This window comes from Lolium rigidum, chromosome 4 (assembly GCF_022539505.1).
Source record: "Lolium rigidum isolate FL_2022 chromosome 4, APGP_CSIRO_Lrig_0.1, whole genome shotgun sequence".
Classification (NCBI taxonomy): Eukaryota; Viridiplantae; Streptophyta; class Magnoliopsida; order Poales; family Poaceae; genus Lolium; species Lolium rigidum.
In genome coordinates, this window is record NC_061511.1 from 212,695,746 (window position 1) to 212,706,587 (window position 10,842).

Here is a 10,842-nt window from a genome sequence, read left to right on the forward strand (position 1 = left end):
GTTGCGAGCGTTTGGACGTGGCGGCTTGTCTGGATGCCAGTTATATAGTACAGTACTCCGTATAGTACATCTTTGTTTAGCTGGTCACTCTTGTCCGGTATCATCATCGAAATCATCGACACGACGTCTCTCTCCGGCGAGTGAAACGTACGTCGTCAATGAGCCATGTAGAGTGGAGATTGTCTTTTGCATGCGGTTGACGTAGAACTTACATTGTTATTTGCTTTGCGATTTCGTGCTAGCTAAGTTCATTATTATGTTTTATTCGTCTAAAAATTAGTACTTAACTTTATTTGAAGGGTGTGATTGTTTTTTGGTCGATTGAGAACTAACTTTATTCTTAGTAAGTATTGGCTACAAGTTACAACTCGGGACTAACACGAATCACAATGCAAATCAAATAATGTAGGATTTGACTGAGCACAAAGTTAGTTCTCAAAGCTCGGAACTAGCTAGCAAATCCTTGTTTAAATATGGTTGTATCTAGATATATTTTGAGTGTTTAGACACGTTTGTTTTTATTTTGAATCACTCATTTTTAGGTAAATATATTGATATGTAATAAAATATGGATTTTCCAGTTCTCAGGTTCGTGGTCAGTTAAGTCCTATACCGTTTAATTGCATCGCAATTTTATATAAGTTGCAAGTCGGGTTGCAACTGAATAGTGAGGGTTTTGTTGTAGTTGCAAGTAAAGTTGCAACTGAGAAAAATTATTGAAACCGCTAAATTTACATATGAATTGTAATTAAGATTTAATAACTGAGAAATAATCACACCCAATAAAATATATTGCTTTCGTGCACGGGTTGTCTCCGCTCATTTCTCAATCAGAGACGGTAACTAGTCATATTCGTACGAAGGCCGGAAAACAACAGCTCATAGTCACAAAGACCAGATTGAACTCGTTTAACCACTACTACCACGTAAAATTCGAATGCAACCACTCAGAAACGAAAGTACTATTAGCTAGGGGTGCCAAAAAGTCGAAGACGAGATTGCACATATAATCCCGTAAGCACTAAGCAGCCGATATGATATGACATGCGCCACGCGCGGCAGCAACAAGTGTTAGTAGCCACTGCCACACGTTACGGTTCGGCCGATCGCCGATCTGAACGTACTGCCTAACCTCATGTGTGTGCACGTGATCATCGTATCTCTACGCGCCACATGCAGCTTCTAGGTACCACGTGTGACTCAGACTACTGCTACGCGCTCACTAAACATTGCACGCGCGATGAGGAGCTATATCTAACGGCGACAAAGTTAACTAACTCCAACATGCAAACTGTGTGTAGTAGGAGTACATGTACACATGGTTCATCGATGTCACTCCCTTTGTTCCAAATCAACTGACGCATGGATCGATCGTATGTTGTTGAATGGACCATATTAGCATGGCTCAATCGTACGTATGATCAATGGACCATCGCTTTAAGCAATCTGTTTATAAGGGCCAGGCCGGTGCTGCCTGAGATCCCCTATATATTTTTGTCCAATTTCTTCTTTGTTTGTTACCACTACACAGATCAACCCAACGAATCAAAACGGACATAAACTGTGCCTTCGGTGACGCACAGATCAATCGTATGCCAGTCAATGGCTCTCTAGATGTTTGTTAGTTGCTCTTTCAGTTTTCTACACCTTGTAGTTTTTCTTTCTCTAAAATCAATGAAAAGTAGATGTGATATGCCTTCTCCGTCAAAACAAGCATAGCCCCCATGGCATGTGGTTGCCCAGCACCGGACGCGTATGCTTGTGCGATTGGGTCTCATTTAGATAAACAAAATGTGGTTTCATTAATGGCCGGCACCCCAGACCCTAATAGCTTATTGGAGGCGCCGCTGGCAATATCATATTGGGTGTGACACTGAAGATGCTCTAAGACGAGGTCAGCCTCTAGGTAACTTTACAGCACGTGGGTTCACCTGATACAAAATTAATTAACCAGTACACTCAAAATACACCCCGGGGCATCTGAACAGATGGGTAACTAGCAAGGTTGTAAATAAGTATGAATAATGATATGATGATCAATGGACCATCTCTTTAATTACTCCCTCCGTTCCGGTATTCTAGTCCCCTAGTGAAAAACTATTTGTTCCAAAATACCCATGAAATAAGGCCCGTTTCAATTAATGGTCTAACTATTCACCTCCTAGAATTATTCCCAGCCGCACCACATTCCCTCTCTCTCCTTTTTTTTAGGCTGTGTAAAACCGTTTCATTGCATGCACATGTGAAAAGAGACTTGCATGCATCGCTGCTGTGTTTGTGCTCTCACCTTCCTCTTCTTCATTGACTTCACTCACGTTCATATTCCTGGCTTTGTCCATCTAAACAAATGTACACAATCATCTATACATGCATGAACGGAAATCATCTAGAACTACAACAGTCCACAATCATCTAAACAAGGAACAGGATAGGAAACGTGAATCGATCTAGCACATACCCATATTGCCACCCATGCCGCTACTACTGCCGTGCTGGAAGAAGGCCGAAGAGGTGTCGATGCGGAAGCCGCCGCCAAGATTCAACGGAGGGTCCACGGTGACGATGCTGCTTGCCCGAGATAACTGCCGGCGACGGCTCAGTCCCACTCGCCGCACGGCCTGAAGTGGCTCGCTTCCGCTCCCGTTCGCTGTCCCTGCGCCGCTCCCGCTCGAAGTCCCTGCGCCGCTCCCGCTCGAAGTCCCAGCCATGGAGCCGCCAGAGAAGATGGTGTTGATCCCGCCGACGAGGGAGGAACCGTGTGGCCGCATTAGCCCGACGCGGCGCACAGGGTTGTCCGGGGGAACGACGGGCTGCAGGTTCCTCTGCCCGAGTGGCGGCGTGAAGGTTGTTGTACGTAGCCCAACTAAACCTAGCGGCCGAGGCCGCCGCGCGGAACTACCTTGGCCTAACGCCATTGTTGGAAAGTGAGAGAGATTAGATGAACTGGAATCGGCTGTTCCAATCGATGGACTATTTATGGAAGGATTTGGGCGCTGTTGGTTAAAATCAAACGCTAATTGCGCGCGCTGTTTTAGAATTTTCGAGGGATCAGCGGAGAAGAATTTGGGCGCGACAGAGAAAAGTTTGGAGGGAGAAGGAAACTCGGAAGAATTTGGCAACTGCATGTCCTAGAATTATGGCGCGAGACTTTTTCTCCATACCGCGCGCATGCAAACCCAAAACTTAGGGGTGAGCTAAACTGACGGATCGCATGCCTCCTTAATAGCAGGCTTAGCTGGAAATAAAAAAACGGCCAATCAGAGTAAGTATGGAAGAGCCAGTAATTTTCCACCTTGGTCACGCTGCAGTTTCTAGTAAGACCTGAATACCGGAACGGAGGGAGTAGTTGTTCAAGATAGTACAAATTTATCTTCAATTTGGCTTGCTTCCAAACAGCCGCTAACCAACCAGCTGAATTGCAACTAAATAACTCACATGTCACCAAGCCCTGTTGTGTGCAGAGACCAACACAATCCCTGCCTATATGTAAAGCACAAAACGCTAGAGAAGAGATGGGAGAGGATCAGAAGCTGCCTCAGATCACCTATCTTCGCATTGCCCTCTTCTAGACGACCATCATCCCTCAGTTATTTCAGCCCAATTAGTTTCCCCATCTGTTGCCACGACTCCAGTTACTAGGGGCAGCAGCTTCCCAGCGAGGAGTCGGTTTCAGAGCTCCGAAGACATGCTAACATGTCATTTCAGGCAACACTAGTACATTTTCGACACCCCAAATGGCACTGTGGGGCTGACCTTCCTGTGAGCACCCCCGGTGCCGGCTGATGCCGCAGCGGCGGCCACGATGCCATTGAGAGATCTTGTGTAAATGTCAGTGGTTTCCGCCGCTAGTCTGTCCAGCGGGCTGTTCTTCGACGGTGCTGGAAGATGTTGGTAGGAGGATGCTCTCATGCCTGGAGCGGCGACATTAACCACCGTGCCTTTGGTGGTGTATGCACAAGAATAGCCCCCAATGGCATGTGGTTGCCCAGCACTGGGCGGTTGATGATGATACCCATATGCTTGTGGGATCTGTGGCTGGGGAGAGTACCCTGAGTAAGGATATTTGCCGCTTCCACTTTCGTAAGGTAATGCTGAAATATAGGAAATAATCTTACAAATGAGAATTTACAGTCCGAACAATATCAATGAAACATGTATAGTAAATTAATGCAAAACTCACCTGCTTGTGCCGTGTGTGCAGCCTGAGCAGCACTGGGAACATTTCCAGGGTACCTTCCTGTCTCATTGGAGATTGGTCTGCCCCTCGATGGGGCCACGGGAGGTTGTGCCTTGGCAGGTATTGGAGTTGAATGGACAATAGTGGACCTGCAGAAAGGAAGATGTAGATTAGCAATAACACAAGCTTTCCTTCATAAGCATACAATGATGAAAGGCCAGAAGCACATGCAAGTACCGAGTCGCAACAAAGTAAACAAACTAGTATCTAGTGGGTCTCAAGTATCAACGCTCTGAACACATACTAATCAACTATCACTTAGACTTCTGAACAGACCAACAAAGTATTACACAGGACCTAACAATTTGAGAACCCTGAGGTCACAGATCCCAGTCACTTAACTCTGAAGTTTATACTATAAGACAGTTCACCATCCAGACCATCAACTATTACCAACAATATTAATATGGAGCAGATGAGGGGTGCACTTCAAAGTGCACCATTAAGAGTTTTGTACCCGTGCGGTTAATATAGAAGGACAAAATGAACAGAAGACAAGAATATCATGCGATATTACCTAGGAAGGGATGCATGTTTTCTCTCTCCTGGAACAGGGCCACTACCATCACTTTCTTCAAGATGAGAAAACTGCTTCTTGAATTGGTCAACAGCACTGAAAAACATAACCACGAAGCATGGCGGTCAGTAAGAGTTTGACACAATGAACAGAAATGACGGAATGCAGCCGTAGAAAAAAGAAAACCTTGGGTATAGAAAGGTTGTCCTCTCTGTGCCGTCTCTGTAGTCCTTCAGCAATTGTGGGTGATATTCTAATATCTCCTGGAATATTAGCTCCCTTATATCATCCTTCGACATTCTTCTGTGCTCAAAGTCAAACTCCAGTTTTTTGATTGGCTGACAGGATGGTTCTCTATCAGGCTTGGAAAGGCCTCTAAAGTATGGATGAGTCAATGCCTGACAAAATATAAGTATTGAAGGAAACATTAGTGCATCACAATTATAACCAACTAGTGTTGCAAGCAGCGTTAGAGGCATGATGCGACAAAGAGAAAAAAAGCGAGATATCAGAATGATTAAATAGCACCAAAAGACTACCTCTTCTGCAGTTAGACGGTCCTTTGGATCAAACGCTAATAGCTTTTCCAAGAGTTTTAGTCCCAAAGGATCCGCATTGGGAAATTTCTGACAAAATGGAACTGGGTCTTTCTTTCTCATACTGCTCAAGTACCTTCTTGCCTTTTCATTCCGGACCTGGAAAGGAACAAAACTAATAAATTCAGATTGTGTAGTCACTGAAAACATTCAGCAGATAAACTAAAATATATGTCCTCCCCTAAGTTCAGTGCCATACCCGAGAAATTGTGTCCACGGAAGGTGTTCCTAGAAGATCAGTCATTAAGTCTAACTGATGGACAACATTTTTACCAGGAAACAAAGGCTTCCCTGTCAGCACCTCCGCAAAAATGCACCCAATGCTCCAAATGTCAATGGCAGGTGTATACTGCATTTCAGAGGGAACAAGAACCCAAAACATAAGAAAATGCATAGAAGTACAATCCTGGTAACAAATAAAGATGCTTTTATTGTTCTTAGAAGTAAGACGATAGTGATCCAGTAATCGTGTAGAACATGGTAAGAATTATGTTCAGATCAAATTCAGGAATGAAAACAGGCCAGGTAGTATAAAATGAAAAAAAAAAGACTGAACAGATCTAATATCTCCGACAAATGGAGAAACCATGGAAATTTATGAAGTTGAGCATTTCTGTATGGAACCACTATAACGGAACAGGTACATAGTGCATTTGAAATTTCACCAGAGAACTTATGTCGCATATACTATGTTCATATGATAAAAATTTGATAACCCATGGTACTGAGCCATCAACCATAATCCACATTATGTCACAACTGACAACTGAATCAAGTTCATGATAGGACAATTATAAACATGTTGTCCTGTTACAGTCTAGCATGTCAATAGACTAAGCACCTTATTCTGTTTCTTTGTTTTTTTAACAAGCATGCATTCTAAAGCTCACCTTCGTGAAGAAGGATCCACAGAGCTCTGGAGCTCTATACCATCTTGTTGCGACGTAATCCTGCATGGGGATAGGTATGACATCCGTGAAGTCTGATTCTTAACCCAATCTCTTACAGAAAACATAATAAGAGTTTCTACCAACATACCGTCCAGAAGACTGTTGTTGGGGTATCATTGAATGCAACTCGTGCTAGACCAAAATCACATATCTTCAGTTTGCAGTTAGAATTTGCTAAAATGTTCTTCGGCTTCAGGTCACGATGGTAAACACTAGCTGCAGTCATATAAACTCAGTATTAGCAAAAATCGAGTAATTTCTTTTACGGCGTGTGATGAAAGGAAAAAGCATTGGGCCATAATTTTTTGCCGTGCCAATTCAATACATATGGCAAGTAAGTGAACAAGTTTTCCAACGAGCAATCAAATTGCAGTGTCTTTACAAGAGTGGCTACCATATAGAAAGACCAATATATTTCACTTTCAAGATGTGAACAAAGGTTTTGCATCAATAATTGTGCAGAACTTATCTTGTCTGCTAAGGTATAACCATAATTTACATCCATTATGGTTGTGGATGATCTACGGCTCAAAAGGAAATCAGTTTCAGAAAATTCATAGAATGCAGGCTAAAATATGTAAGGTAAGGGGATATTATTTTAAAAGTGTTTAAAGGGATGATACATGTTTATGGTTAATCTTCTTCTCTTGGTTGACTAAACTTGACAGAAGCCACACTTTGGTAATTAAAGTATCAACTGAGCAGTTGACTAAACCGCAATGTAGATTATCTAGCTCTGCTCACTGAGGAACCATAACTGACCTATCACCAAACTTATTTATATTGAAGAACAAGCCCCAGGGGCGAGCGTGTGTTTGAAAGACAAGTGAAAGAAAACGACATGAAAAGGGGATCTGACCCACTCCATGTAAGTGTAGACTACAACACAACACCACCTTCATGGTGAAACATCGTTCTCCAAAGTAACAATAGACTTGAAGGAAAAAATGATTCCCTACCAGTATGGATGTACTTGAGGGCTCGGAGTAGTTGGTAGAGAAAGAACTGGTAATGCTCCTTGGTCAAGTCATCGTTGGCCTTGATAACTTGGTGGAGATCAGACTCCATGAGCTCAAACACCACATAAATATCTTTGAAGTCCTTCCTGGATGGAGGCAACATAATGTGCTTGATCTCGACGACGTCGGGGTGCCTGAGGAGCCTGAGGAGCTTGATCTCGCGGAGGATGCGCGCGGCGTCGGAGACGTGGTCGAAGATGTTGTGTATCTTCTTGATCGCCACCTTCTGCCTCGTCTGCAGATCGAGGGCGGAGCACACGACCCCGTAGCTCCCCTTGCCGATGACCTCCTGGATCCTGTACCGGTTGGCGTCGCCGTACTCGGTGAAGAAGTCCACATCCGCGGCACTCTGAAAAACAGTGAATTGAGCGGACTGAATCAGCAAACTGTTGAAAAAAAAACAACTATGGAACAGATAGCCACAACAGAGGATTTTGAGCAGTTAGTTTGGCAAACTGAAATGGCACATGATTTGTGGGGCTAGTTAGAGAGATAATCATTGCAGACCGACAGAGATTTGGAATGGCCACGCCGCACTGCAGCTGAACCAACCATAAAGAAGCCAAAGCACCGTGGCCGCTATAATCAACAGTCCCCCTTCAAGTTGCTGGCAATGAAGTCCGGTTGCTGGTGGGCACATGAGACGGCACCAACAAGAAATGCAACTTCATAATTTTTTGCGCACCGACGGGGGGGAAAGGCTGGAGCTTGCGGTTTGGTTTAATTTTCTCTGGCATGGCACGGAACAGAGGGCATCTGGATTCTGGAAGCGGCAACCGAGAGCGCGGTCAACTTCCGCATGTGAGGCATGAGCTGTTGGTTACTGACCACGCACGCGGCATTGGAACCGACCGACTGCATTTGACATTTTCTTTCTTCCTCTCGCAGACATGCCAGATCGAGCGTTTCGGCCACGGGACAGGAAGGGTGCCGAAACTGATACCTCAGCATAAGGTTGAACTAGCAGTAGTTTGAAAAATCTTTCAGGAAAGTTTGGAACACAGCAGCGGACGATTCAAAAAAGGACCGACTCGCTTGCATCCAAGAACTGAAATCGACAGCAAGCATCGGCATTTGTCCTTTTAGCATCGCACGGGCAGATCAGACGTTTCCGGGTATACTAGCAAGGATGCAGGCATCGAAATCTCAATGAATGAACCGAGTGTTGAAATCGTCTAAGAAACAAAATTTTGAAAATACGGCAGCGACGATTCGAAAACACCGACCGGCTCGTTTGTGTAAATATAAGATAACTCGAATCGAGAGAAGATACGGGAAGAGCACCGGGGGTCCTGGAAGGAGCGGGGACGGCGACCCACCTTGCTCATCTGCCCCTGCTGCTGCATTCCGGCCTCCCGGACCGGACGGACGGATCGGTCGATCCCCGCAACCCAACCCCGCTCCGCAAACGAGCGCGCACCCTCCGAGGCGGCTCCCGATCACGCCAAACCCTGCGCCGGCGCTAGCAGCTCGGCCGGCGCCGCCCTCAAATCCACGCGCCGCGGCGAGGCGAAGCCGCTGGCAGATCGGGGCCTCTGTATCTCCTCCGCCCCGATCTCGCGGCCGCCGGCGAAGGGAGAGGAGAGCCGGACGGCGGGAGCGGGGGGAGGCCGGAGGCAGATTGCAGCGCGAGCGATTCTTGGCCGTGGCCTTTCCTTTTGCTCGCTGCCGACTTGCCGTTAATCTACAAGATTGCTTCTTTCCTCCTGTGCTTCTTCTTCTTATTGTGAATGTGCGTGCGTGCGTTAGTGTGGGCCACATGGCGTGGGAAGCTGCCTCACAGCCGTCCGATCCGCATCTCCGCGTCGGCAACCACCGCCCGCCTACTATCCACCTCGTATAGTGCTCCATTATTGTTTTTCTTTCTGAGGGAGAAATCGGTCTTTTCTTGTTGCAACTTTCGATGGCGAACGTGACGTACGCGCACCTTCTCCACATGCGGCTCACATGATCGCGCTTCTTGGTCACACGCTGCAAGTGACCGTGTTCCAAGATAGTAAGGCGTAGCTGATAGAACTGGTGCACTTGTTCACTGCAGCTGGATAAAACTTTTGACATACGCATGCCATGCTATTGGCTTTCATTAATATGTCTTTCTCCCAAAGCTGATTTGGTTTTTCTCTTTCTCTCTCACAATTTCACTCAGTTTTCACTTTATGGCTGAAGAGATTGCCTCCTGATGAAGAGGCTGCCCCCTTATCCGAACCTAATTTGGACCACCCGAACCAAGATAAAGCTGTGAGGCAACACCCCTGGGGCTATGCATTGGACATGCCCTAAATTCCAAAGGAGTCTATGATTTATATACTCCTTCCGTTCATATTAGTTGCAACTAATATAGATGTATCTAGATATATTTTAGTTATAAATATATCCATGCTAGTGTTAAGTAATATGAATCGGAGGAAGTAGAACTTTCTAGACAGTCATTTGATTCGTAGGATTTGTGGAATTGCAATCCGTAGTATTCCTAGTCTTTTTTATTCCTAGGTCTCATTTGCGCTAGATTTCATATGGAACTTCTATCTACTCCAACATCTTGTGAAGAATTCTATGTTTATCCCCTATACAGTCAAATACATGTTCTCTCAATGACTCGATCATACACCATCGAAAGATGACATGTCATTGTATTCATGTGTTTTCTTATACTCGTGTTTTTGAAACCACGCAAATAAAAGATGCCCTGAGATAACATGCCCTCTTAGTCTTAGTGTTTTTCTTTCTTTTGGTTTTCGAAACCACACAAATAAAAGATGCCCACACAGCGGAGATGATCACGAGGTGTGGAGGTAGATGTTTTTGGTTTTCTTTTTTCCCTTTTGCTTGATGCTGACTTGGCGTTAATCTATCATCTACTTCCTCTTATGCGTTTGTCTACGCCACATGGCATAAGCACCCGTTCGGTGGAAGCTTCTCCGGCCACCGTCCGATCTGCATCTAATTTCACAACCTCTTGTCGTGCTCCGATTTTCAAAAGAGTAATATGTAAGGGAGAAAATAGTTATTTTCGGTTCGTATAGGGGTTACATTACAAGGATGACAACCACGGTACATGCGCGCACATGCGCACCACATGATCGCGCTTCCTACGCCATCTACAATGTGGCATACTACATTTGTTTTCTAAATATAATCTATGTTGGTAGGATAAAATAATCTACTAGATCCGTTTAAAAATATGTTATATAAATATTATATAAATAAGGCATTTAAAATAAAACTACCAAGAACTAGGATGTTATATAGATATTATATGGAATTATTTTTCATGATGTATCAAACTGTGTTGATTTTGGATTGTGTATATTTTTTCCTAAAAACTTGGTGAAACTTGACTTTTGACTTTTAGAAAGAAAAATATAAGCCTTATTTATTAGGATGGAGGTAGTATATTTTCTTCTAGGTTGACCGACATTTCACATTGTGTGTGTTCACCGTTGTACTATCATGCACAACAAAAATTTCTCCTAAGTTGCCAAATATTTCCAATTTTCCCTAACATACTAAATAAGTTGCCAAA

At 44.4% G+C, this 10,842-nt stretch overlaps 1 protein-coding gene across 1 annotated transcript; it reads right to left on the reverse strand.

Moving 5' to 3' along the window:
* Nucleotides 1–3,359: 3,359 nt before the first annotated feature.
* LOC124707006 (mitogen-activated protein kinase 10-like) lies at nucleotides 3,360–8,754 on the reverse strand. Its single transcript, XM_047238670.1, has 10 exons — nucleotides 8,639–8,754; nucleotides 7,260–7,668; nucleotides 6,389–6,516; nucleotides 6,241–6,300; nucleotides 5,550–5,699; nucleotides 5,294–5,449; nucleotides 4,941–5,152; nucleotides 4,755–4,850; nucleotides 4,181–4,326; nucleotides 3,360–4,091 (listed from the first exon to the last, which is right to left on the reverse strand). Exons 1-10 carry the CDS (start codon nucleotides 8,663–8,665, stop codon nucleotides 3,712–3,714), a joined length of 1,764 nt encoding a protein of 587 aa, XP_047094626.1. The 5' UTR covers nucleotides 8,666–8,754; the 3' UTR covers nucleotides 3,360–3,711.
* Nucleotides 8,755–10,842: the final 2,088 nt, after the last annotated feature.

What these genes read in the sequence shown, in the direction of transcription:
- LOC124707006 (XM_047238670.1), bottom strand. Translation starts at nt 8,665, where the DNA reads ATGCAGCAGCAGGGGCAGATGAGCAAG. An exon ending in ACAACCTTTCTATACCCAAG is followed by an intron (nt 4,851 to 4,940) that starts GTTTTCTTTTTT and finishes TATGTTTTTCAG; the next exon opens with TGCTGTTGACCAATTCAAGA. An exon ending in AAACATGCATCCCTTCCTAG is followed by an intron (nt 4,327 to 4,754) that starts GTAATATCGCAT and finishes TCCTTTCTGCAG; the next exon opens with GTCCACTATTGTCCATTCAA.